The sequence below is a fragment of the Phyllopteryx taeniolatus genome, chromosome 8 (assembly GCF_024500385.1).
Source record: "Phyllopteryx taeniolatus isolate TA_2022b chromosome 8, UOR_Ptae_1.2, whole genome shotgun sequence".
Classification (NCBI taxonomy): Eukaryota; Metazoa; Chordata; class Actinopteri; order Syngnathiformes; family Syngnathidae; genus Phyllopteryx; species Phyllopteryx taeniolatus.
Window position 1 is genome coordinate 13,510,490 of NC_084509.1, and position 25,975 is coordinate 13,536,464.

Sequence of the window (25,975 nt, forward strand, 5' to 3'; positions counted from 1 at the left end):
ACATGCGATAGGTTAAAATCCATGAAATAGAGAGAGCGTATAAAACACATGTTCAAAACAGTTTTACCATTCCCAGAGGCTTTAAACACACAGGAACAACTTATTACTGTAAAACACACTTTTTAAGTTATTTCTGGAGCCTATTCTCACTCCCTCGCTGTCAAGAAAATGGAAGACGATTGAGTAACGTCACTCATGGAAAACAAAATGAAAAAGATTCTCTAGCTCAGGATCAGAACCAGCTTTATTGGCCAAGTATGGTACAAGACACCCAAGCAATTTGTCTCTATGACAACAAATAGCCACTATGACAAAATACATTTAGAACCTAAAAATCACAAGTATGTAGAGTCATTGAGCAATGAAAGTGTACCACTCGGGACAGTGACAATTGTGCAAATAGTGCAGAGTTCGCAAGCACATTAGTGGCCAGTAGTAATCAACAACAGTATGCAAATAGTGCAGCGTGACTGCAAGAATATTGTAGAAGTGTTCCGACTGAAATGTGCAAACCTGCCAGCATGTTACAATTAAATTGTAAGTCAACTGTATTAAGAGGTTGATGGCAAGAGGGAAGAAGCTGTTGGAATGTCTGCTGGTTTTAGTTTGAATTGTTCGATAGCAACTAACTGAGGGAAGGAGCTGGAATAGGTGGTGACAAGGATGTGGAGGGTCCAAGAGGATTTTGCGTTCCCTTGTTTTAGTCCTGTCAGCGTGCAAGTCCTCAAGAGTGGGTAGTTGGGTACCGAAATTTTTTTCGGCTGTCCGTTGCAGTCTGATTTTGTCCTTCTTTGTGGTAGCACCAAACCAGACTGTGATGGATGAACACAGAACCGATTCAATGACTGCTGTGTAGAACTGCCTCAACAGCTTCTGTGCCAGGCCGTGCTCCTCAGAAGCCGCAGGAAGTACATCCTCTGCTGGGCCTTTTTGAGGATGGAGTTGTTGTTGGTCTCCCGGTTCAAGTCCTGAGAGACTATAATTCCCAGGAACTTGAAGGTCTCGACCGTTGACACAAGGAAGTTGGACAGCATGTGGGGCAACTGTGGCGATGGGTGTTACCTGAAGTCCACGATCATCTCTACCGTCTTTGTGTTCAGCTCCAGGCTGTGTTGGCCGCACCAAAGCTCCAGGCTTTCCACTTTTTGTCAATGCACAGACTCATCATCGTCTTTGATGAGGCCAATGACTGTGGTGTTGTCTGCAAAGTTCAGTTTCAGTTTGACAGTGCGTTGAGGTGAAGTTGTTCGTGTGGAGCGAGAAGAGCTGCGGAAAGAGGACATATCCTTAGGGGGCCCCGGTGCGTGTGGACGAGGTGGTGTCCCTCAGCCTCACCTACTGTTTCCTGCCCGTCAGAAAGCTGTAAATCCACTGGCAGATGGCAGGCGAGTTGCTGAGCTGGAGAAGCTTGACCGATGAAGCTTGTCCATTTCATTGGGTTGAGAGCGTAGATTTGCGGGGTGAATCGATGGAAGTGGCGTTCGAAATCCTCGCTCTCACGCTTCCCTCTGTGGCGCCATCTTCGCCTGCTCCCTGCGCCGCAGAGTGCGGTCGCTCTGCTAGTAAGTATCTCGGAGATACTTGTGGATTTGTGAAAGTTGAGTAAAGAAGGTTCGTAGTAGACTCCCTAATGTTTAGTCTTCTCGATTGTAAGTCGCGTAATGTCTCCAAAGACAAATGAAAAAGACCATTACAAGGACAATACTAGAGCGTGTTAGCTAACTGTGTCGGCACCATCTTGGTTTGGTCACATAGTTTTAGAATTAAACGTATATTTAAAAACAAACCGTTCCAACCAAATCATATAATTTTGTCGTACAAAAATCCACTAGCTAATGCTAACATATACGTCATAGCTGGGGTCACAGATATTACGATCAATGTTATGGTAATTATAAAGCTTCAAACCTTCAAAGTATGTAATAATATGGTTAAAATGTTCACCTGTCAATCGCAGGGCATTCACACTGGACAATGAATTTATAGTCATTCATAAACCCAAAGTGCATGTCTTGTGAGAAAACCGGCGTGCCCAGAGAAAACTTATGCAAAAAAGTGAACTCCACACAAGAGGGCTGAGATTTGAGCCCAGAAGTGCAATGCAGATGTCCTAAAATCTTACCCCATCATATTGCCACTCAAAAAACATATCCCCCAAACCATGTGTATAGTGCACTGGTTTGGAATTGGGACAATAGCTTCTCTGTCATTGTCATTCCCAAATATAATTGGTCTAATATTGATGGACCAGACAGCACAACTATCATGCTGTGTTACCAGCAGCGTATTATTACACTACTGTTTGCAGTGCCTGCGCAGACTGCAAAAAGGCTACAAAATAGTGGAAGAAAATACATTATAACAAAAGAAATAGCACTTTAGAAACAGCACATTGAAATAGTAATCAACGCCTTTGTGACCACTCGGCTGGATTACTGCAATGCACTATATATGTTTTGCCACTCCACATCAGACAAGCCTCATCTCTGTCTCATTTTAAATCCTTGCTTAAAAGCAATCTTTTTATCCTGGCTTTTAACACCAGTTAGCATGTCTGATGTGATGTATGTGTGTTGTGTGGGCAGTGCATTTTATTTTATGTTGATTTTACCTACTTCATTTTACAACCCCAATTCCAATGAAGTTCGGATGTTGTCTTAAACATAAATAAAAACAGATTACAATGATTTGCAAATCATGTTCATTGAGTTACAGTAATTTATCGTGTATAATGCGTACCCCCAACGTTGACATCAAAACTCTGGAAAACCCTTCTATGTTGTTATTATATAATGCATTTTTACAATGCATGATTTTGCTTCTACCCATATGATCAAAACATGAAGTATTTTTTCAAAGAATTATTCTGAAGTTAAGCACTTTATTTGAACATGTAATACTTTTATTTATTTATTTGCTCCTATTTTGAAATTCATAGCCTTACATTTATTTAGTAAATGAGAAAACACAGTTGTGCTCATATGTTTGATTACCCAGGCAGAATTTGTAAGATGGATACAATTCTTTAAAGAAAACATGAAGGCCTAGGCGAAACACATTTAATTTTATTTTAATGGGATTCAAATTAAACTATCAAGCCTTTCAGAAAAGCATTATCATTAAACAAAACATAACCATAAAGAAATTAATGATGGTTGTTTTTCACCCTTTTCATAACCTCGAGGTGGCGGCATATTAGAATGAAAGTGTACACTTTTCTCATAACCTCTAGAGGGCGGTGACATTGGAATGAAAGTGTACAGCTTTTTCATAACCTCTAGATGGCGGCATACATTTATAAAATGTAAAACTTGTTTTCATTTTCCCCTATACCTATGTATAATGCGCACTTTTGACATTGTGGGGGGGATGCGCATTATACACGAGAAATGACGGTACCTTGTGTATGAAATGCGCTATATAAATAAATCTGCTTTGCTTTGCTTCATTTCAGGTATGCGCTCTGGGTTGTGAGCAATCCTTAAATGTGGGCCTTCTCTGTCAAATCTGGCCTTCCGTGTCGTGCATTCTCCCATCGGTTAAAATCACTTTTCCTCTTATGCGCCTTTAATGCTGTATTAGGTCAAGCGCCCTGGAAAGGTAAAACATCATATTCCACTTGAAGTTTGGCTGCAGTTACAAATTATGCCACACCCGTGAATACTATTGTATAGGAGGCATCCAGAAAGCTATCAAATGCCATAGTTTGAAATGGAAAATGTCCAATAAAGGAAAAATATTTTTATTAAGGTTTTTATTGAGGTTGTTATAATCTAACTTGAAACTCAGGCGTCACCTTAGTTACCTAACTTCATCTGTATCTACTCCACGTTCCACTTTGAGCATGTCCACTGTGGAGACCGTAGAAGCCACTTCATCCTCCATTGCAGTTAAATTAAACAGAGGCGCTGGTGGGCCACCTCCAGTCCCTTATGCGTGCCTGCAGTACACAATTTTGTTTTTCACAGAGATTCATAATTTTCTCTGTTCACGCTTCAGAGCAGTAGTGGTACGTGTTTCCCCCCACAGCGACATTATGGGCAATTTTTGGCCTTTTGGCAAGAGTCCGCCTTCAGTGCTTCCTGACCAAACAAAGCACATCCACTTTTTCAAACTATCATTTTGACATCATTACTTTCATGTTCCTTAGACAAATGTGAGTGCTTTTATACTTGAAATACATTTACTATCAGGCTATACTTTGCCCAATAGAAACATTTTAATCAGTTTATTTCAATCTAGTGTCTGTGTGTGTGTGTGTGTGCGCGTGTGTGCGTGCGTGCGTGTGTGCGTGCGTGCGTGCATTGCTGAAGTCCTTCAGCAAATCATTATCCATCCAAAGTAGTGGATAATAGATAAATGAGTCTTGTCTTGGTGCTAGCCAATCAGAGGGAGAGGGGGAAGGGTTATCGTTCCAAAAATACAACAATGCGAAACCTTTTTTCCGGACTTGATAAATGTTCATTGTTGTGGTAACGTCCGGCGCGTCGCTCTCGATGCAGCGAGCCGCTGGCGGAATGGCTTTGGATCAGTAGATGCACACAACTGGGACTTTATGGAAAGTTACCTATTTATTATGCTCGCTAGCCCGGGAGCTAACTAGCTAGCGAGCTAAGGAGCTAAACAACTCGCTCTGGCTCACTCGATTGTGGTGACATCGTTTAAAACAGAGGTTATGACTGGCAGACCACAGTCTGCGTCCCAGAAACAGTTCCATACAAACCCACACCATAGCCAAAAAAGAAGTTGAGTAAAAGACCGAGAAAGATCAGGAAATGCCCAATAAAACAAGAGAACATTTGGAAGAAACAGCGCTAAGAATGGAACAATCAGTGTCATTTTTGTTATGTACTTCTCATTGGGAAGTTCCCACTTGGAGCACTTATTAAATATGCCATTATAAAGCAAAACATAACCTCTAAAAAAGTTCAGTTGTTAAGATTTGTTAAATTAAAATATGTAAAATTGTTTGAGACTTCTGTCAAGATGCCAAACAGAAAAGGGGAAATTGTTACTTTTTTTTTTTTTTTTTTTAGTTAAGCACTTTATTTGAACACATAACTTTCTCTTTTTATTTACTTGCTCTTATTGTGAAATGCAGCCCTTCTCTTATTTAGTAAATGAGACAACATTAGACAGTTATGCTCATTTGTTTGATTACCGGGGCAGAATTTGTAAGATGTGTACAATTATTTATTATGCTCTAATATCATTATATCAGTGGCATTAAAAAAAAAAAACATCAACAATACTATCGTTTATCATGAAAGTTTTTGGGAAAATTATTGTTCTAAAAAATTTGCTATTGTGGCAGGCCTAAACACAATATATTGAGAGAAAGCAAGCGTAATGGAAAACAAAAGTAATGTACAAACAGTATAAAACAGAGTAACAAATGCAATAAAAATCTGCAATATAACGGGATTGCGAAGCAAGAACCGTGATATAGCAGAGGATTACTGTATCTGTATTCCGTGATGATAAATTGCAGTGACTCATTGTTCCAGGGCTGGGACTCATTGTTTCTATGACATGTGCATCCCGGGACTCACATAGTCACAAGTGTAAAATAATCTACGAAAGTAGAACAAAATACCAAAACTGATAGCGGTGTCAATAGCAATACACAATGCATTGAATTTAATACATTAAGATAGCTTTCACAACTCTCCACAGTGAAAGAAGGTTTCCCTCAGACTGTCCAAGGCCTCCTGTTGTGTCATCGCCTTCCACTCTTCTGGGATTACTGTGGGCTTCTGGTTGTATTTCTTTGCGAATCTCTCATTAAATCTCGCTAACACATACCTGGAAAGAAAAATAAATGTTAATTATTTGACACACAAAGCAATAAGGCTGATACAAACGCAAGATCATTGGTGACATCTACACAAACCTCCAGTAAGGACTGGGTGTCTGGCTGCTTGTCTCCTCGGGTGAAAGATTCCAGCCTAGGTGGAGCGGCTGGAATTCCCAGCAAGCCACAGCAACATCTTGTGGGTCCAGATCATCGGGGTTTGCACATTCATGGCTGATCAGAGAAGTGGGCTCCAACATGCATTTGGGCCTGTGGAGCGAGGCCTCGTGAACCCGATGCCAAGTTTGCTCCACTTCACAAGGCGCGCTGCACACAGGACATCGTGCGTCACAGCCTTTTACTTTGTTGAAAAGGCAGTCACTTGGTTGAGTGGGAAGGCACTCAAGTAGTTGGTCACTACCTATGTGTTGGGAGAAAGCCTGGGCGAGGTCCAAGCGCAATGCTGCCAGTAACTCCATGAAACATGTTATAAAGCGATCCCATTCTGTGGTGATACTATAGAGTGGTCCCTTCAGAGACTCCCAGGGGATACATACATCTCCGTCTTCCAGAATGAGGCACACTTGCTCCAGCATTGGCTTGGTGTCACTGAGTGCTGCGCTGGTGCCTTCAGTTACTTGGCTTGCAGCTGCTGCTACTTTTCCGATGATATCTCCGAGGCGCTCGTGCCTCCACGTATTCACATTCCAATCTGACAGGTGAGCTACTACTGTCTCCTGGATCTTCCTCAGCCTGAAGCTGTCATAAGAAAGCAAATACTCTGTGAAGCCTTCAAATGTGTCTTCCTTGATAAGCTCCTCTAGCAAACTCTTGTGGAAGGCCTGTGGAGAGAGATATTGCGGGGCTTTACTTTTTATATCATCTGCAATTTGCATCCCTAGAGGTTTATAGACATAGTCCGTTACTGTAGGTTGGATGATGTCAGAAATGAACCTCTGAGCCAACCTCTGACGCTGGTCTGTCTTCCTGAACTGATAAATGAATTCCGTCATGAGTGTTCTCTTTTTGGCTTTAATGGACTTCAGAAGCTCTCCGTCCTTGGCGAAACGATTGTGGACTCTTTGGAAGTCTCTGCATGCAGCATTACATACGAAGACCTTCAGATCCATCTCAAAGGCCCTTCTAGTGTCCAATTGTGTTTCCTTCAAAGATTTATCAATCATCTCTAACAGTTCTGTGATGTAACTGTCAGAGAAGTCTTGCGGTAAACTGACTTTGTCTTCTACAAATTGCTGGTAACGCTCCATGATGTTACTTGCAAGTTGTTGAGCTTTAGCTTTCGGTGACTTGTTGTTGTTGTTTTCAAACAGGTTTTTCATTCTGCTGCTGTATCCAAAGTACTGATCATCCACTCTGAAGCAAGTAGTCTGATTTTGGCCCAAATTCAAAAGCTTATTTAAGTGTTTTTGAAGACCATGGTTGATGAGGTTTGCTGAGAGAATATTTTTCACTCTTGTGGTGATATCTTCTGTATCTGAAGGCCTGAAGTCAAAATTGGACAATGCCTCCTTCCAAATACCCTCAAATTCCTCTTCCAGCTCTTTATCTTTAAAGAGCTGTTTGTTTGATTCACTATTGCCTAGAAGTGCCTCAAGTCTGGCATCTTGTTTAATTTGCAGTATGGTTTCAATTCTGTTGAGTTGCGTGGATGAACAATGGTTCTCATTGATCGTTTCCAGCCTTTCTAGTACCGTTTCTGTTACTCGTTCTTCAAGCTCAGTCATGTTGCTCAAAATGATAGTTTTGAGTATTTTAATGTGGACATCAAGCTTGTTTTCCTTCAAACAAGCCTTTACATTTGACCTTTGTTTGTTTACTTCCCTTTTGACCTCTCTTCTAGCTTCAAACTTTAGCTCACACAGAAAGTCATTTTGGCTGGAAGGGTCCAAAGATTCTGGCTTGGTCAAATAAATTGTCTTGGTCGCTTGCATAAGCCAGCATTCCATGTGTTCCAGCAAGCTGTCTTCCTGCTGAGAAAGCTCAGTGCAAAATATAGAGAGGGCCAAAGCGATGTCTTTATTTTGCAGACTAATAGAGAAGGATTCTGCTTTTACTGCCTCCCAAACAGAACACAAACGGCCCATAAAATCAGGCAAACCAGATGTTTCTGACTGGGCGGCTGCCTCCTTCAGTGCCTCAAACAGGGTACGCTTTAACTTCAACATAGCCTCACTATGCTGGGTGTCAACTGATTTTGACAATGGTTCCCTGTACCATGGTCTAACATACATAATTGAGCTTTTCTTCTTTGAATTAGGAGTCATTGTATCGGCATCCCTTAGGGTTCTCTCTCCAGTCTTAGTCTGCAGCATGTTAGATACACGTTTTAACTGTGTGGCTTCTAATATGGTATTTATTCCTTCATCCTGGACTAAAACTTTGCAGATGGGTATGGATCCATATTCTCTGATGCGCAGTAGAGCATTGACTCCAACCGTGAGGCTTGCCTCAAACTCAGATGCTGCACGTGAGTAGAGGTTTTGCAATAAGACATCACTCATTCCAGTTGCAACAGTTGCCATCTCATTATCACTGATCTGAGTGCTTATTTGGCTATCCGAAGGAGTAGAACAGAGACCATCAACATCAATCAGCAAGAGAAAATCACAGTTTAGCTTCGTTTTTAACTTCGACGGTAGTTGTAGAGCATCTATGTATAGCCCTCTCGTTGATCTTTTACATTCATCTGGAAATTTCACCCCAAATAATGCCGAAAGGATCTCAGCATTCCTTGCTTGATGCACTCCAAGGCTTGTCAGTGTCCTGAAGCGGTTTTGAGGAAAGCGATGGTTGATCTCTGCAAGAACACTACCAAGCCAACGTATGGGAATGTTAGTGGAGTCTCCATCCATTAATTCAAGCGGAATCCCACTGAGAATCAAGTCAGCAGCAACAGTTGGGAGCCGCAGCACATTATGGCTCTCATTTCCAGGTCTGATGTGAGTGAGTTCAAAAATAAGGCCCATCTCACGTAAAAAGTGCTCAAGTCCCAGCAAAAATGATTGTGCAGATGTTGCTGCCCTATCTTTGATAGATACAGCTTGGCCCATCTGTTCTTCTGCATAAGTCTCCTGAAAGTTTGATTCAAATAAGTCAGTCCCGTGAACATCCAAGATTCCATTGTTTCTGAAAACTGGGTTCAAAGAAACCTTTTCAAGTATTTCTTCACCCGGGATCTCTTTTTCATTTGAGGAGTCAAAATGTCCATTTTGCAGAGACTCTGATTCCTCATTGCTTGTGGTTTGACAGTTGTGGTTCAAACCAACATAACTCTCTAAATCAACAAACTTGAGATCATCGGTAAACCGCTCAAGCTCCAGGAGTAATGACTGTGCAGATGTTACTGCCTGACTTTCAACAGATGTACCTTGGCATTTTTGTTCTTCTGTACTATTCTTGTGAAACGTTGATTCACTGCAGTCATTCCCATGAACACTTAAGACTGCCTTTTCTCTCAAAACTGCATCTAAAGACACATTTTTTAGAATCTCTTCGCCTGGGAACTTGTTTTTATTTGAGTCAAACTGCCCATTTTGTAAAGCTTCTGAATCTTTATTGTTTTGGGTTTGAAAACTATGCTTCAAATCTTCCCTTTCGGAATCAGCCAACTCTAGATTATTGTCAAAATGCTGCTTGAGTCTCAGCAAAAATGACTGTGTTGATGTAACTGTTTGACTGTCAACAGATGCATCCTGCCAGGTTTGTTCTTCTGTAGAAGTCTCCTGAACTGTTGATTCACTATAGTCAGTTCTGTGAACATCTGAGGTTCCATTTACTATCGGCACTGAGTTTAAAGAAACATATTTCTCACGTATCTCTTCAGCTAGGATTTCTTGATCATTTGGTGGGAGAAAATGTCCATCTATTCCTTCAGCGTTTTCGGTTTGAAAACTGTGCTTCAAACTTAAGTAACTCTCTGAATCAACAACCTCCAGATTATTACCGTTTCTCCGCTTAAGCCTAAGCAAACAGGAATGTACAGATGTTGCTGTCTGCCCTTTGACAAACGAATCTTGGCACGTTTCTTCTTCTGCAGATGTATGGTGAGCTGTTGATCCACCATGAACATCTATAGTTCCATTTTCTCTCAACACTGGGTTTAAAGAACCATTATTTTGGAGTATCTCTTCACCTCGGTTCTCTTTTTCATTTGAATGAAAATGTCCACTTAGCAGGGACTCAGATCCTTTATTGCTTTGGGTTTGAAAAATGGGCTTTAAAACTACTTCAATCCTTGAATCTGCTAGCTCTTGATCATTAGCTGTAAGCTGCTCTATTTCCCCATCTTCAAAAGTTGAATCTGTGCAAAAACTATCGCTATTATCCCTGGCATCATTTGCTCCATTCTGAAGCTCTGATTGAATGCATTCAGGAATGCCATTGTTCTCTTTTGTCTGTTGATTTATCATTAGATCTTTTAGACCGATTTGTTTATGCATTTGCTGCAGTCTTAGTTTCACCCTCATCCAACTGAGGAAATACATCCGCTCCACTTTATCTGTGGTTGAAACTGCCTTCGTGAAACTCTTCATTGAAGGAGTCATTTTGTATCTGCTTAAATTGCCCAAGATATCTTTTTTCTCATTTTGCAATCGAGGATCAAGCTCTTTCCCTTCTTTGTTCTTTCTACTTTCCTCTTTTTCAATTTCAGCCAACCTGCTCCACAAAGCACCTTGCAATGGGAGCTGTTTCTGCCTAAACACAGCAGGTCCCTCATCTAAACCTTTCAAAACTTCCTCTGCTATGCCCATTGATTTTTTACAGACCGTCCCTTCATCGCAGTCAATTCCCAGCTCCACTGCTAACTTTGCTGCTCCTTCAAGTGTTACAAGTCTCAGGTCTGGTAGCAAATGTTTGAGGGTATCACACAATACAGTAGCAACGTTCTCTGCATTCAAACAGCTTCCTGACACAACTGATCCATCTGGAAGACATATCTGATCCTGAAGGGTCTTCCCAACAAACTTCACCACTCTGTCCTCCCTGGTCTCAATCTCAGAGAGGTCAATCACAATGAGCTTGGTCGTCATATCTTTGCAGGTGGCGAGAAGTTCCTTCTCTTTTTCTGTAGGATTTTCACAGAATACAATTATTGCTGAAGATGCTTGGCTGAGAAGGTAGAGGCATTTTTCATGAGTGCTTGCATCCCCCCGAAGGTTAGAGAATACCACTGGAACAGAGAAATTGTTAGGGTCTCCTGCAGGAAGAGCCCACGCAGTCTCCACAAGACCATTGGACAGGCTTCGGGGTAGTTGTCCTCCCTCCATCCCTTTGTGGATGAATGTATCACTGCCGATGATATGATTGAGCACCTGAGACTTGGAGACACTGCAGGAACCAAGCCTCACACACGAGATCATTGGCATGAACGTGCTCGTAAAAACTGCTTCTTGGACTTTTTGGTTATGATCTAAATATTGGGTCTGCCATTGTCTCACAACATCTCTGAAAGGCCAAAGGAGGAAGCAACTTGGTTCTTCATCAGCTACATGTGGAAGAAGCAGGGGCACGGCAAACTGGCACTGCAGCATATGTGCTGTTATCTCCTGCTGAAGGAAAGTGTTGGCACAAATAAAGACAGCTGTCACTAGATCAAGAGGATTGATGGTGCAGGAGCGCAATCCTCTGAAATCATCAACCTTCTTATCAGGACTATCCATAATATCTGAAAGGGCCTTACAGCAAGTACTCCGAGCATCTGGGCGAAGCAGCCACAACCTTTGAAGGAAAGATTTTGGCAGATCATTGGGTTCTCGGGGAGTTAGGTTGTCCAGGATCCAGGTACTGAGGTCCAGTATTGAAGCTGGTTCCAATTGGGAAGGATAGAAAGCCTCCAGACCGAGTTGTATTAGAACTTCATACTTTGACGTGGTCTTTGGCGGCTCTGGTTTGAATGAAGCACAAACAATTCAGTTTTGCTATAGACACCTCATTTACACCTTTGGTCCTTTTACAATGTATGGTACCTTTTCTGCTTAACTCGGCTCAACTGTACTCTATTTAGACTTTTCTTTTGGTATTGGCAGGCATTATCAGGTCCTATGTGCTTGTTTTTCTAGAACCTGGTGAGCTGGGGTTCCCATTGTGCCAAGCCAATAACATACAGTATGGGCGACATAAACCAATGCTGTTTATGTTGCCTGTTCATTGTAACCTTTCAAAACAAACTGACATAATAATGTTAGTTTAGCCTGGTGCTAGCCTTAACTATGGATAGTGCAGTACTGTACTCCACAGTCACTTTGTTGCAGCAGTCCATTTTGTTCCTGCCCTCAGTCTCCTTTTGAATAAAACAACATAACAGCCACATGCCAAGAAGTAAATACAGGAGACCCTCATTCTCCTCCACTGTTGTTGCATAGTTTTGACTGATGCTTTCAATGTGATGTGCTTTTCATACTCTGTGGTACTCATTAGAAGCAGGAAATTCACTCTAAACAAAGCACTGTGCATTGTAAAAGGTAATGTCATGCCAAAGCAATTATTATTCCCAATGCTGTTAAAAAATAATTACACATGGTCCTTACAGCATTGCAATAACAACATATGTATTGATGGCTCAAGATTTTAGCACAGGTGTAAGAAATTAAGAAATAAATGTCCTATGATTATACTACCAGTCATACAAATAATTAACATTTTATTCTTTTTTTTAGTACTAACAAGTCAATATTTAATCACACATTGGAAATCAAACTCACTCATTAAACGTACAGAAATCTCCCCTGCATAAGTAACATCATTAATATAATAGCTAAAAAACAACAACTTACTTTTCCTTTTGCTGCTCAGCTTCTTTGAAAGTTTGGTTGACATGATTATTCTTTTCCTTTTGACTAACTTTTTTCTTCGTCTTCTTCACATCACCAATACTTTGACGAATTGTGTGGAAACCTTCGATTGAAATAAACTGCATAAATATCACTGGTACAAAAAAATTCTTTCACCTCATTTAAAACTGGCAGCATGTTCATCTTTTTAGAAATAGTTGCCATAAATACCTTTTCCGTATCTCTGTGCTTCTTTTGTGTAGAATCCCCATACGCTTGCCTGTCTCTCGTTTATGTTTTGTTGGAATTAGTCACTGTTGTAAGAAAAGACGGAACAGATCCTGCACATGTGCTCAGTCAGAAGTCAATAGCTTTTGTCTACCGGTGGAGAGCTTATAAGTGTCTGCCGACACATTCCTCACGCTGTCTTCTATCTCCACCATCCAACAAGTACAAAAGGTCAATAAATTGTATGCACAAACACAAGTGAGTGTTCAAGTGGCACCAGTGTTTGTCAACATTCTTTTTCTCTACAAGAACATGTCCACTCATAACAATGCAAGGCACGTACAAGTAGACCAGAAATTTGACTGAAAAAATAAACGGGTCAAATTTGAAGAATCTTCAGAATCACATTAACCTGCTCAAGAACCTGCCCATGTGAAATTGCACACACACACACACAAACACACACACTTTTTGTTTTCAAGTTAGAAACACTGGCGATACATGCCTTTCATTGGACCACGATAATACAGCTAAGCCACAAAATTACATATGGCAATGTTATTATTTCAGCAGAGAAGGAAGGAGTTGTATTGTTTTGATTATTGCTGGTTTGTTGGTGGGTGTTTTGTAAAAAGGATTAAAAAAAAAAAAAAAGGAAAACAATAATGATTCAGAGAATACTGTAATTGAAACCAATATTTTAAAGACTAAAGAGCTTGCACAGTTTATTACCTTTGCAAAGAGGTCAGGTAGCAGATACAGCAATCTCCTAGCTTAGGTGTGTTCACTTCCTCCAAAAATATGTGTAGATTTTCACAGTTGACCAGAAACTGCCAGAATTTGAGTCGGACAATGGGTGTTGCTTCCTCAAAATCTAATTAAACCAAGTGTGGCCTTTCCCCAGTTAATTAGGACTCAAGGACCTATCAACGTAACTCTTATACGTATTATACACATACAATTTGTCATCACATTGGGTTTGGCTTAAGGCTTTGGGCTTGAGGTGCCGATAGTGTATGTCTGTAGCTGCTCACACTCGGAAGTGAAAAAAATGTGCCAATACTACGACACGATACTTAAAAGTAAACACTGATGGGAACACTTTGTTAGCCGAATGCAAATTATGCTCTGCAAAATAGATGAGCTACGCTCAGGCGGCGACAGAGAGTTGTCCGGCAAGCACTAAGTTTCTCAAACTGTACTGATAAAGAACCAATGGTGTGATAAAGCATTCCTTCACTTGATCTGTCACAGTTTCATTTGATAACTCTTGGTGTTTTCAAGAAGCAGTCTTGTAATTCTTTTTACTTACTATTTTGTAGTTAACACACTAAAGAAACATGGCATCCTCTGTGAATATCCTCTATGTTCTTCTTCAGCTGTTATTTCTTCTTCGTCTCTACTGTATCGACTTCTTACACATAGTGCCCCCTAGTGTTCAGACTGAGACACCGCATAATTGAAATGCCTTGTGTTACAGCCTACATTTTTGAAGTAAAATGCATGGCAAGACTATTAGAAAATGATGCATTTGGATGTTAGAATTTCACTAATGTTCCATGAAAAAGTTATAGTTGAGTGAAATGCTCAAGAAATGTTTGCGTTGCAAAATTAATCAAAATAAAACATTTTCACCACAATTGCAAGACGTAATGGCATTATCAAGTATTGGTACTCGGTATTGAGTGCTCAAATCTACAGTAAATACTTGTACTTGTACTTGGTCTGAAAAAAGTGGTAATGGTGCATCCCTAGTTTGTACTTTTGTCAACAGGGCTTGGTAGAGGTCTTGGACTCTGCTCTTATGTATTTTTGTGAGTTTTGATGGAAATAAGGCAAAAACAAATTTTTTTTTTAAATCGTAGTCGTGTGTGTTTGCATCCCTGTGGAGATAGATGCGAGCACACCTGAGGGATAAGTTGTTGTGCATAGGAAAAAGATTAGCGCCTCTCTATTTATGTCCTGCAAAGCTCTTTAACGTGTCCTGCAAAGCTCGTTTACCTTTATGTGTCGGTCACTGTGGGAATAAAGTGTGCGAGGGCTGCCATAATCAGGTCGAGTTTCCTTGCGGAGCGGCTCTTCATCGCTCTCCGAGTGTTCCTCCATAGCGTCTCTTCAGCTGCACCTTGGAAAACGAACTGAGGACACTAACGACTATCGTAGGGAACCTTTAAGAACTAGTGGTCAAGATGTTGATCGCCATGCTAACAGCCATGTATGTGATGGTCAGAGTCGTAGAATCGGTAAGACCGTGACAACGACTTGTGAAAGATAATGTCATTTAATTCTGTCGTTGGCTGGAATAAGATTGGATCAGAGGTGGCAAAAGTACTCAAACTCTGTGCTTAGCTAGTAGTAGATACTGTAAGTACAAAAAGCCTCTGGTAAAAATAGAAGTACTGATTCAATGCCTTTAAGTAAGGAGAAGAGTACATTAAAATGTTAAAATGTATTTTGACGGAAAATTATGTACAATACCTATTTTGATATCTCGGCACAATTTTTTTTTTTTCAAAACAGGAGGTAGCTGGCACTGGGTAAGGCTATTATGCTATCAAAACAAAACAATGTGTTCCCATAGCTTTGCTAATGTTGTGAACTGACAAAAGATGCTAAATCAACTCATACTGTAATAACAACTGAAAAAATACACATGACCTGAATGTGTTTTTTCAGATTACAAAGAGAATTTTTTGCCATCGTTGTTATTGCTCCCTGGTTCACAAGCCTCCGTCTTGACAATCAATCAATCAATCAATCAATCAATCTCCTGAAAAATCCACTTAAGTACAGGCAATGAAATACTTGTTCAAAATTAAATAATAAACTAGTCCACATTGTCAGAGAAGTATTAAATAAACTATGTTTATTATTGCAGTCTGCAGTGGTTAGAACTGTACCGCTATGTGCTATATACAATAAATAGGACATATAGTTCAGTGGGTGGCACGGTGGACCGGGGTTCAATTCCCGGCCCCGCCTGTGTGGAGTTTGCATGTTCTCCGGTTTCCTCCCACATCCCAAAAACATGCATGGTAGGTTAATTGAAGACTATAAATTGCCCTTGGGTGTGAATGTGAGTGCGAATGGTTGTTTGTTTGTATGTGCCCTGCGATTGGCAGGTGACCAGTTCAGGGTGTACCCCACCTCCTGCCCGATGATAGCTGGGATAGGCTCCAGAACTCCCGCGACCCTTGTGAGGAGAAGCGGCTCAGAAAATGGATGGATGCGTATAGTTCAGTCAGGCTCAAGTCATAACCTTGATTGAAATATGATGCAGTGCAGTTCTACACTACTGGAAACTTTAACCACAATAGACATATTGGTAGAATGTCCTATATTGGCTCTATTGATTATTGTCTGGTGGCACGGTGGATGACTGGTTAGAGCGTCAGCCTCACAGTTCTTCCCCGGCCCCGCCTGTGTGGAGTTTGCATGTTCTCCCCGTGCCTGCGTGGGTTTTCTCCGGGCACTCCGGTTTCCTCTCGCATCCCAAAAACATGCATTCATTGGAGACTCTAAATTGCCCGTAGGTGTTAATGTGAGTTTGAACGGTTGTTTGTTTGTATGTGCCCTGCGATTGGCTGGCACCCCGCCTCCTGCCCGATGATAGCTGGGATAGGCTTCCACACGCCCGCAACCCGAGTGAGGAGAAGCGGCTCAGAAAATGGATGGATGGATGATTATTGTCTAAGAGTACCTAATGAACTCTTCTTTAAGTGCGTATGGCGTTCTTGTCAATTTGAGTTTCGCTTTTTAATATGCTCATACGCATCTATCTCATGTTAATGAAACAAAAAGGTTTTTATTAGTATCATTTTTGGAATTTGACATTTTAATTCCATTTTTATTTATTTTGTTCTTGTTGTAATTTTGTTTTATTTGTCTGGGGGAAGAGAACATTTTTGATTATGAACAAAAACTTAATTCGTTGAAGTGTACTTTTTGTGTATATTTCTTCTGCAACCATTAAAGTGTAACATACTGCCAGCATTGTCGTAGTAGAATAACAATAATAGTGATTGGCTGGCGACCTGTGCAGGGCGTACCCCACCTCTCGCCCATAGTCAGCAGGGATAGGCGCGAGATCACCCTTGACCCTAGTGAGGATAAGCAGTATAGAAATTGGATGTATGGATAATATATTTGATTGATAAGTACCCTTCACAACCTACTGTATGTGTGCAAACAATGGTTCAAGAGATTGCCGTTAGGCTCATGTAGAAGGTGAAGTTGCAGGCAATGTGTGCAGACCTTTTGTGATGCTAATTGCTGATGTTTTCATTTGCAGATAGGGGAGCACTTTTCCCGCAAACAGGAGCCTCTGCCTTACATGGTGTCCCAGCCTTTGCCTTGGCAGGTGCATTCAGTGTCACACAGCCGCAGGAGCAGCAAAACAGATGAGGTTTGAAACGTGACGCTCATATTCACCCCAACCTCCAAAGTGACCAAAAAAAATACTAAAAGATACAAAAATTCTAAAAATGTCACTCTTTTGACAAGGTACATATGTTTGTGAAAAGAGATACTGTGCCAGGTCAAATTTGAAAAAAAAAAAAGCCACCTTAAAAACTACACTTTGCCTTTTCTCTGAATCATTGATTAAGGACTAATCATCTAGTTGTTAATGTCAGACAGGCTATTAATACATTTTGAAAAGATCTGTAGTTTGTATTTATTAAATAGACAGTTTTGATTAAGATATATTCTTGGCTCGGGTCATGAGCACATGGAAAATGAAGACTAGGTAAGGCTTACTGTAAGTAAATACTGTATATACATGCTGCACGCGGGCCTCTTGCACCCTTGAATCCAAATGTGATGTAACATTACTAAAGGCTTCATGCTTAATTTGAAACACAGTGGCTTGTTCATTGTGCTGTAATCCTCTCATTAAGATGATAATTACGATAAACTTTCATTAGCATGGGAAACAAAATCCATTTACAATTTTGTGATCATGCACAATTTATGCTAAAAACAGCCATGCTGAAGTACATACTTTATCACTGCGCAATCTTTGAATTGCAATTTTCCTCACTCTGTGGCTTAATTCGTTTTCTTGTGGTTCTTCAAATTAAATGAAAATGTATGTTAAAAAATGCCCCCGAAAAAAAAAATGCTAGAATTACTAGAAGAGCAATTTTAACGAGAACAAGGACCATAGATAGGAAACGAAAAAGAAAATCTAAAAAGTATACTTAACGCGTACTTCAATTTACGGCATCCATGCCAAGTTTCTCGAAACTGGATCTGTTTTTGACAAACCACACAGCGGAAGGCCTGCCACTACCACCACTGCTAAAAACACACAACTCTTAGAGGAGGCGTTCCTGCACGCGAAGCCAACGGAAAGTGTATCTGGAAGGCTGCAGTGGAACTCAGCATCGACAAAAGCTCGATTCCGCAGATTTTTTTTTTCCCGTTTTGCTTTGAGGAAAAAGGACAAAAGTAAATGTATTTAAAAAAATTATATATATAATAAAATAAAATTGCTCGAAAAATCTTAATTTGAATGATTATTAATAAGATCAAATCTAAATACAGAATCACAAAATGATAGGACAGATGTTGTCATTTTAATTAGTAAATGTCACAATTCCCCACATATGGAAAGACAATAGTGTGCCATATATTCATCACGTAACTCTGTTCCGTCTCCAATTGTGTTGTCGGGTAACTATTACACCCTGGCATTATTATTAACGTTAACTTAATTCAACCCATTTCCCATCCCAAAATGTTTTGTTCATAATGGCCCTGTGCTGTCAGACTTGGGAGTTCCAGTGTAGTTCGACGACTATGCAAAATGAGTGTAGGTTAGCAACATGTGAGGGAAGTCAAAATAACATGACTGCCATTTAGAATTGGGAAAGACACGGGACTTCTCTTGTATGGGAGGCACATTCCATCCTGCCAATTGAGCCTGTTTGATTACAGTCACTGCATGAATGGCGAACCAAACAGGTTTTGTTACATAGCATTTAGCTGGGTGTTTAATAAGGGTGTGATGTAAAGCTATAATGGGGAGCAAAGAGCCACAACCCCAATAAAAATGACACGGGAAGAGTTCACAAGTGCAAAGTAGTGGGCAGATAAATTAACAGTTTACCTGTCACAGGTCAAAAATGATACTACACCTGACCAGTACCGGTTGAGGGACATGATACTCATGATACTTGCAGACGTGTGCTGTTTTTATCAATTCGACGACACCAAACACGCTAAGACACTTGCTAATGTTTTTCCTCCCCCTTTGTGTGGTCTCTCACGTTTAAAAAATCGGTTAAGATTTTTAAAATGGCAACGTGTGGACCCCGCTTGAGGTGACTTTGGGCCTGGTTGACGAGGTCAGTCTTATGTGGTTTGCCAACTAGTATGGGCACATGGCCAAGTGAATGGGCTAATCAGCTCCAGCATTTAGCCTTTAGCATTCAACCATCAGGCGTCTCCTGCTGTGCGTGGGCTGCAAATCCCAATCAAGGCGATTTCTGTTGGAGGTCATTACTTCAACTGTGAAAGTCTCACCCACACGCACATGCACATGCACATGCACGGGGTCAGTCAGGCACGTGGCAACCCCAGACGCACATGCTTTTGTTTAAGTAAGCTGGGTACTTTTCTTGCACACATTGTGCCAGAGTATCTGATTTGACAGTCGAAAGAATGTGAACAATGTTTGAGGGGACTTCCTGGTCACGTAGCAGCACTGATGTGGATCAGGATGGTCTGTATCTGATGTGTTTGCTCACGCAAGTCAGCATTCTCTTCTTCTTTTAGGCGTCTCTGTCAATGTCAGACCAGATGGCATTGTTTTTCTTTTTGTTGAATCTATATTTGAATAAAAATCAATACTACTGCTACTACTGCAACAACAACTAATAAGAATAACTCATTTTATTTATTGGCACCTTTCAAGCACTGCAAACGTAGTTAAAAGAAATCCAACAAATAAAATAACAAAACATAAAACTCAAATTAAAATGGCAAATGATACAGGAAATGTTAAGTAGTGATAAGTGTAATAAGTCTGTCTTGAGTTTGCATTTGAAGAGGGTTAATGAGTCTGTGTTTCAGAGATCAGGTGGTAGTGAGTTCCAAAGACGGGGGGCATAACGGCTGAAAGATCTGCCCCCAATGGTGGACAGATGGGCAGAAGTGACAGTGAGGTGCATGGGTGACGAAGATCTGAGAGAGTGGTAGGGTATGCCAACGTGAAGGAGGTCATCAAGATATGGCAGGGCGAGGTTATTGATGGCCTTGAAGGTGCAGATCACTTTTTTATATTGGATGCGGTATTGGACAGTGAGCCAGTGGATGTGTTGCAGGGCTGGAGTGATGTGGTGAGTAGAGGGTGTCCTTGTGTATGGGTGGCAGAGTTCTGGAGAAGCTGTAGTTTTTGCAGTGACTTGTGGGGGAGACCAAACAGGACAAAGTTGCAATAATCCAGGCGGAAAGTGACGAGGCTATGAACGAGGGCAGCAGCAATGTGGGGGGTGCGGGATGGACAGAGGCGATTGATGTTTCGTAAGTGAATTTATGCAGACTGGGTGATGTTATTTATGTGTGCTTGGAAGGAGAGTGTGCTGTTGAAGATGACACCAAGACTCTTTACCTGAGGGGAGCAGGAAACAGTGGAATTATAAAGTGTAATGGAAAAACTGTTAATTTTGGCTTGCATGGACTTCGTACTTATGATTAGGATTTTGGTTTTATCACTGCTGAGTTGTAGAATGTTGGATGAGAACCAGTGTTTGAGTTCAGAGAAACAGTCAGTAAGGGAGGAGGGAGGAAGAGTGGCAGTGGATTTGGTGGAGAGGTAGATTTGGTTGTCAACCGTGTAAGAGTGAAAGTACATGTTGAATTTACAGAAAGCATTGCCAAAAGGTACGATGTAGGTGATAAAGAGGAGGGGGCCCAAGACAGAGACTTGGGGGACACCAGAAGAAAGGGGGAACAGATGGGATTTGAATGATTTTATTGGAACAGACTTTTACATATAAATCAGAACTATATATATATATATATATATATATATATATATATATATATATATATATATGTACAGTACAGTGGTTCCTTGGTTGTACGAACAACCCAGTTTACAAATAATTTGGTTTATGAACAATTTTTTTAAAGCAAAATTACCTCGGGTTACACACTATTTACGTTTTACGGCTTCGTTCCCTCCCTGCACCACTGAGGTTAATGTGTGCTAAATAGATCAACCTAAACCTAATGCGCTGTGGTGTGGACAATTTTCCGTGGCCCAGTAGAGCTGCGCTGAGTCGGTGTTGTGCAGTGGAAAAGCATCAGATGTAACTTTTTTGTATTTTCATTCTGTCTTGATCTGTTTTGCAGCTCGGTGGCTTTAGAAGGAATAGCATGGGTGTCTATAGAAAGTGTAAGTAATACTTTTATTTAAAAAATACAGTGGTGCCTTGCGAGTTCAATTTGTCCGGTGACCACGCTCGTAACACAAAACACTCATCTCAACACATCTTTCCCCAATGAAATGTATAAAAGTGCCATTTATGTTTTTTAGCCTAACCCCCCAAAATGCAACATTTGTCATTTGATTTTTAACAAGAAAAATAGCACTCTATAATATTATACTTTATCACAAAATAAAGTAATGGCATAATAAAATAAAATGCAAAACATTGGCTTTGTACTATTTTTTTTCCCATTCAATTTAATGGACATTGTGCTGCTCCCTCTAGTATGCGCACCTTGGCCACCTCGGGGCAGTATAATGCAGACATATGCATATATTGTACAGTACATGGAGACGGTCACAATTTCTCAGTAAACTGCATAATATAAGTCATTCTTCGCAGAGTATAACGAATATATGCCTGTGAAAATCGTTATATTGTCTGTGTACATACAGTATGTTGCTGCACTGTTTGTGTTCAAACGTCTGTTGCTTGAAGGGTTACAACACTTCGACTAGTGATACAATTCGTAAGCGCATTTATGGTGTTTTCCATTGTGTGTTAGCATTACGCTAGCGGACATTCCAAAGGCAAAGTCGTGTAGTTTGTTTAAATACAAAATGTGTAATTCTCTTTGTTTAATGTTTAGTTGACACTAAACTTCAACTGGGAGTGGCAATAAACAGCTCGAAACGTCTCTTTTGGAGCATTTCTCACTGTTTGCTAAACTGCTGCTTGTTGTGATGTCAGTTGAGTTGCATTCATTCCCAGCATACAGTGCTTAAATCTCAAAATTTTGCTCGCAAGTCAAAACAATAAATCGCCTGGACGACAGCTCGTATCTTGATAAGCTCATAAGCTGGGTCACTCGTATCACAAGGCACCACTGTGTATTTAACGCTATAGTCCCGTTCATTAATTCCCATGGTAAGTTTCCAACTTTTCCCAGATTTCTCGGAATTTTGTAACCCGATGTCTCATTGTCTATCCCTCATGTGTGTCCTCTCTCGCTCAGACTCCAACGCCAGTAACGGCACGTGCTGCAGCGAGCTGGTCGGCCCGCCCCCGCTCAGCCCCGTGGAGGTGGAGAAGGCCGCCGCCACCATTCAGACCCATTTCAGGAAGTTCCAACAGAAGAAGCAAAAGAACGGCAAATAGACCTTTTGGACTTGTGTGGATACCAACAAACAACCGTGGATGGACCTTTTCATACAATGTGTACACCACAGAATGTACATGCAAGCTAATAATGTAACGTAGCATGGTCAGATTCAGTAATCCATCGAAATCAGTGATTCTCCAAGTGCAGTTCGAATACCACTAGCGGTATGCAGGCTCCCTCTAGTGGTACGTGAAAAACAATCACAGCGAAGTACAGTTCAGTTGTCTTTAACTTTTATGTTGAATACATTTGCATTTAATGTTGAAACTTCCAAAATCTTTTAACTGTTTTTAAACATTACATTTCTATTTAACTACTGTGTACTATACATTTTATTTGAATCATTATTCAAATACAGTTTTTTTTTCAAAACTCCTATATTGATCTCAATACTCGGTATACATTATCTTATTATAGTGTAAAATTTGAGATATCTGTGATTTTATTTACACTCATTGGCCACTTCATTAGCAACACTTACATAATCTAATGAGATCCAATATAAATGACGCAAAAAATGATTCCGCCGTCACACAAATAATAATGCTTTTTAAAAAAAAATATATATTTTTTTTATTTACCTGCGATTGGCTGTCCTCCAATAATTCCGGGCGTTTCCTGCTTCTCGCCCAAAATCAGCTGGGATGGGCTCCAGCTCACCCGAGTGCTACAAAAAGGGGATGGGCTGATGTCAATAATTCAAATTTTAAATGAATAATCATACATAAAATTTAAATCACAATTCATTAAAATGATGTAATAATAATCATAATTACTCTGGAGCTAATTTATATATTCAACAACCTTTATTATGGTAGTTTGCATTAAGGCACTTTATCCAGCTGCATGCGAGGAACAGCAATTTCGAAACAAGAATATTTTTTTATATTCGATAGATTTTTTTTCAACATAAAATTGTGTTCAGAATAATGTATAATAAAAAAAGTAGTGTGTCTAAGTAAAAGGGAATAGTGCAATGGAATCCACTGGTCCTGAGAGTGGAATCACAGTTGTAAGAGAATTTTTCGAGAATTTTAGAGAACTTTTTTTTGAACGGCCTAATCCCTTTTCTTCACTTTCTGTAAAGGAATAACGCGTATTAATATTTTGATTCGTCTTAGAATGTGCCGTGTTCACAAGGCATTTGGGGTGATAAAATCTGTTATAACTTGGATACTCACTCTGCAATTATTCTGAACACCACTCTCGTGTTGTCAAATGTTGTGGCCCTGCAGTTGAACATACGGGCAGGTTATGACCTTATGAATATGAAAGCTATGACTTATGTGTTGACATTTGCAAAAATAAATGCAGAAATATGACTTACTTGCCTGAACGAACTCCTTTTCAGTCTCCGTGGTGGATATTTTTTGTTGCAGCATGTCGTCCTCTAGTGGAAGATCAGAGTATTACTATGGACGACTGGTTAGAGCGTCAGCCTCACAGTTCTGAGGACCCGGGTTCAATCCCCGGCCCCGCCTGTGTGGAGTTTGCATGTTCTCCCCGTGCCTGCGTGGGTTTTCTCCGGGCACTCCGCTTTCCTCCCACATCCCAAAAACATGCATGAATTGGAGACTCTAAATTGCCCGTAGGTGTCAATGTGAGTGCGAATGGTTGTTTGTTTGTATGTGCCCTGCGATTGGCTGGCAACCAGTTCAGGGTGTAAGATTATATGCATGCATGTTTTTGGGATGTGGGAGGAAACCGGAGTGCCCAGAGAAAACCCACGGGGAGAACATGCAAACTCCACACAGGCGGGGCCGGGGATTGAACCCCGCACCTCAGAACTGTGAGGCTGACGCTCTAACCAGTCGGCCACCGTGCCGCCATTATGGAATTAATTAAATTATTAAATTACTGCCCTGCACTTATTTGGGAATATGTTGGCTTTCGTCAGCAATCATGTTTTGAGAGCTTCACAAATAAATCAACCTTCCATCCATCCATTCATTTTCTCTACCGCTTCTCCTCACTCGGGTCGCGGGCTGCTGGAGCCTATCCCAGCTATCTTCGGGCGAGAGGCGGGGTACACCCTGAACCGGTCGCCAGCCAGTCGTAGGGCACACAGAAACAAACAAGCATTCACACTCAAATTCAAACCTACGGGCAATTTAGAGTCTTCAATCAACCTACCACGCATGGTTTTGGGATGTGGGAGGAAACCGGAGTGCCTGGAGAAAACCCACGCAGGCACGGGGAGAACATATAAACTCCACACAGGCGGGGCCGGGATTTGAACTCCGGTCCCCAGAACTGTGAGCCAGATGTGCTATCCAGTCCACACCGTGCCGGCACAAATAAATCAAGGTAAAAATAATAATTTTTATTCTTATAAAAAAATATGGAAAAGATTTTTGAAATGTCAAACTGAATTTTTCCCACATTTGCCAAATTTCTGTTCAACATCCCATGAATTGTGGAAATGTACCTGCAATTTTCTGTGCCTCTGAAACCCTATTTCCAACATCTCCAGAAACGCACAAATGTTAAAGAATGAGCAATATTATCACAGTTCATAAAAAGATAGCTTTATTGCACAAGGTGTTGAGTACTTTTTTTCTGCTCTTTGTTTATTTTCATAGAAAAACAAAAAGTTGAGTTAAACACAAGCAATTGCAAATCGAAGCAAATGTTTGCCCGCGAAATCGGAGTTAAGGAACAAGCTCTGCATTTTTGTGTTTTCATGACCCCCTCTTTTTGGCATTTGCCACTTAGCAACCAGCAAAATGTCCACGACATGCAAATGTTCCTTTCCTCAAATGGGATTCAAACCAAAACAAATTCAAGGAATTATAACAAAAGGAGACAACTCAACCTGTAAAAGAAGAAACCATATTTTAATTGTGCATGGTCCACCCTGACATGTTTGATTAAACCAAGATTAAGCAATTTCTGTATAATTCTGTTTTTTTTAAATTATCATTATTATTAAGTCCGCTTCTGTTTTATTACAATAACTTCAGTTTAAAGTTTACATTGTGCCCTGGTATCTAGTGAAGATGTTGAAAATAGTACTCATTTATACAAAAACACTTTCCTATGTACACAGGGTTTCTATTGATGGAATAGAAATGAAGTTGTACTGTATAGCGGTGGGAAAGAGGGACCTCTGATTGGTTGAGCTGATGACAAAATAATTGGTGAGGAGGGGGCGTACTGTCAAGTTGACACTCAAGTCTGTCAGTTCAAAACGTTTCCTTATGTAAAAAAAATCCACCCTTTGAACAATGAATGAATTGCACATGGATTTGTGGTGCTAATAGAATAGAATAAAAGCTCCAAAAGCTTCTCCTTCTGTGATCAGCTGGAATTATTGTCAAGCCACTGTGGGAAATCGTGTATAACGAAAGAACATCATTAGCAGATTCAGCCAATTTGGTCGGTTTTGCAGAATTTGAGTCATAAAACGTTTGTAGCAATGAGAATTTCATCACTGTCCAATGAAAAGCATGTACAGTACTGTATAATCAAAATGTGTTAATTTATTTTATTTAAAAAAAAAATCTAAAACAAAATATTTTTGGGCATTATGTAAAATGATAATGCATTTTGAAAGAAATTA

General features: G+C 40.5%; 3 protein-coding genes across 3 annotated transcripts in view; 1 reads left to right on the top strand and 2 right to left on the bottom strand.

The window, feature by feature from the left end:
- si:dkey-202l22.3 (7 transmembrane receptor domain-containing protein) overlaps positions 1-14,754 on the bottom strand; it is a 35,694-nt gene extending 20,940 nt beyond the window's left edge. Inside the window, exon 1 of the mRNA XM_061780911.1 lies at positions 14,126-14,754. The gene's annotated coding sequence lies outside the window, so the exon portion shown is untranslated. The remainder of the gene's footprint in view (positions 1-14,125) is intronic.
- Positions 5,606-11,489, bottom strand: si:dkey-202l22.6 (interferon-induced very large GTPase 1). The gene is made up of 2 exons (XM_061780905.1): positions 5,894-11,489; positions 5,606-5,805 (listed from the first exon to the last, which is right to left on the bottom strand). Exons 1-2 carry the CDS (start codon positions 11,473-11,475, stop codon positions 5,661-5,663), a joined length of 5,727 nt encoding a protein of 1,908 aa, XP_061636889.1. The 5' UTR covers positions 11,476-11,489; the 3' UTR covers positions 5,606-5,660.
- An 84-nt stretch (positions 14,755-14,838) lies between the features above and the next one.
- On the top strand, positions 14,839-25,713 carry LOC133481793 (uncharacterized). The gene is made up of 4 exons (XM_061780912.1): positions 14,839-15,056; positions 17,105-17,218; positions 21,175-21,217; positions 22,267-25,713. Exons 1-4 carry the CDS (start codon positions 15,003-15,005, stop codon positions 22,407-22,409), a joined length of 354 nt encoding a protein of 117 aa, XP_061636896.1. The 5' UTR covers positions 14,839-15,002; the 3' UTR covers positions 22,410-25,713.
- Positions 25,714-25,975: the final 262 nt, after the last annotated feature.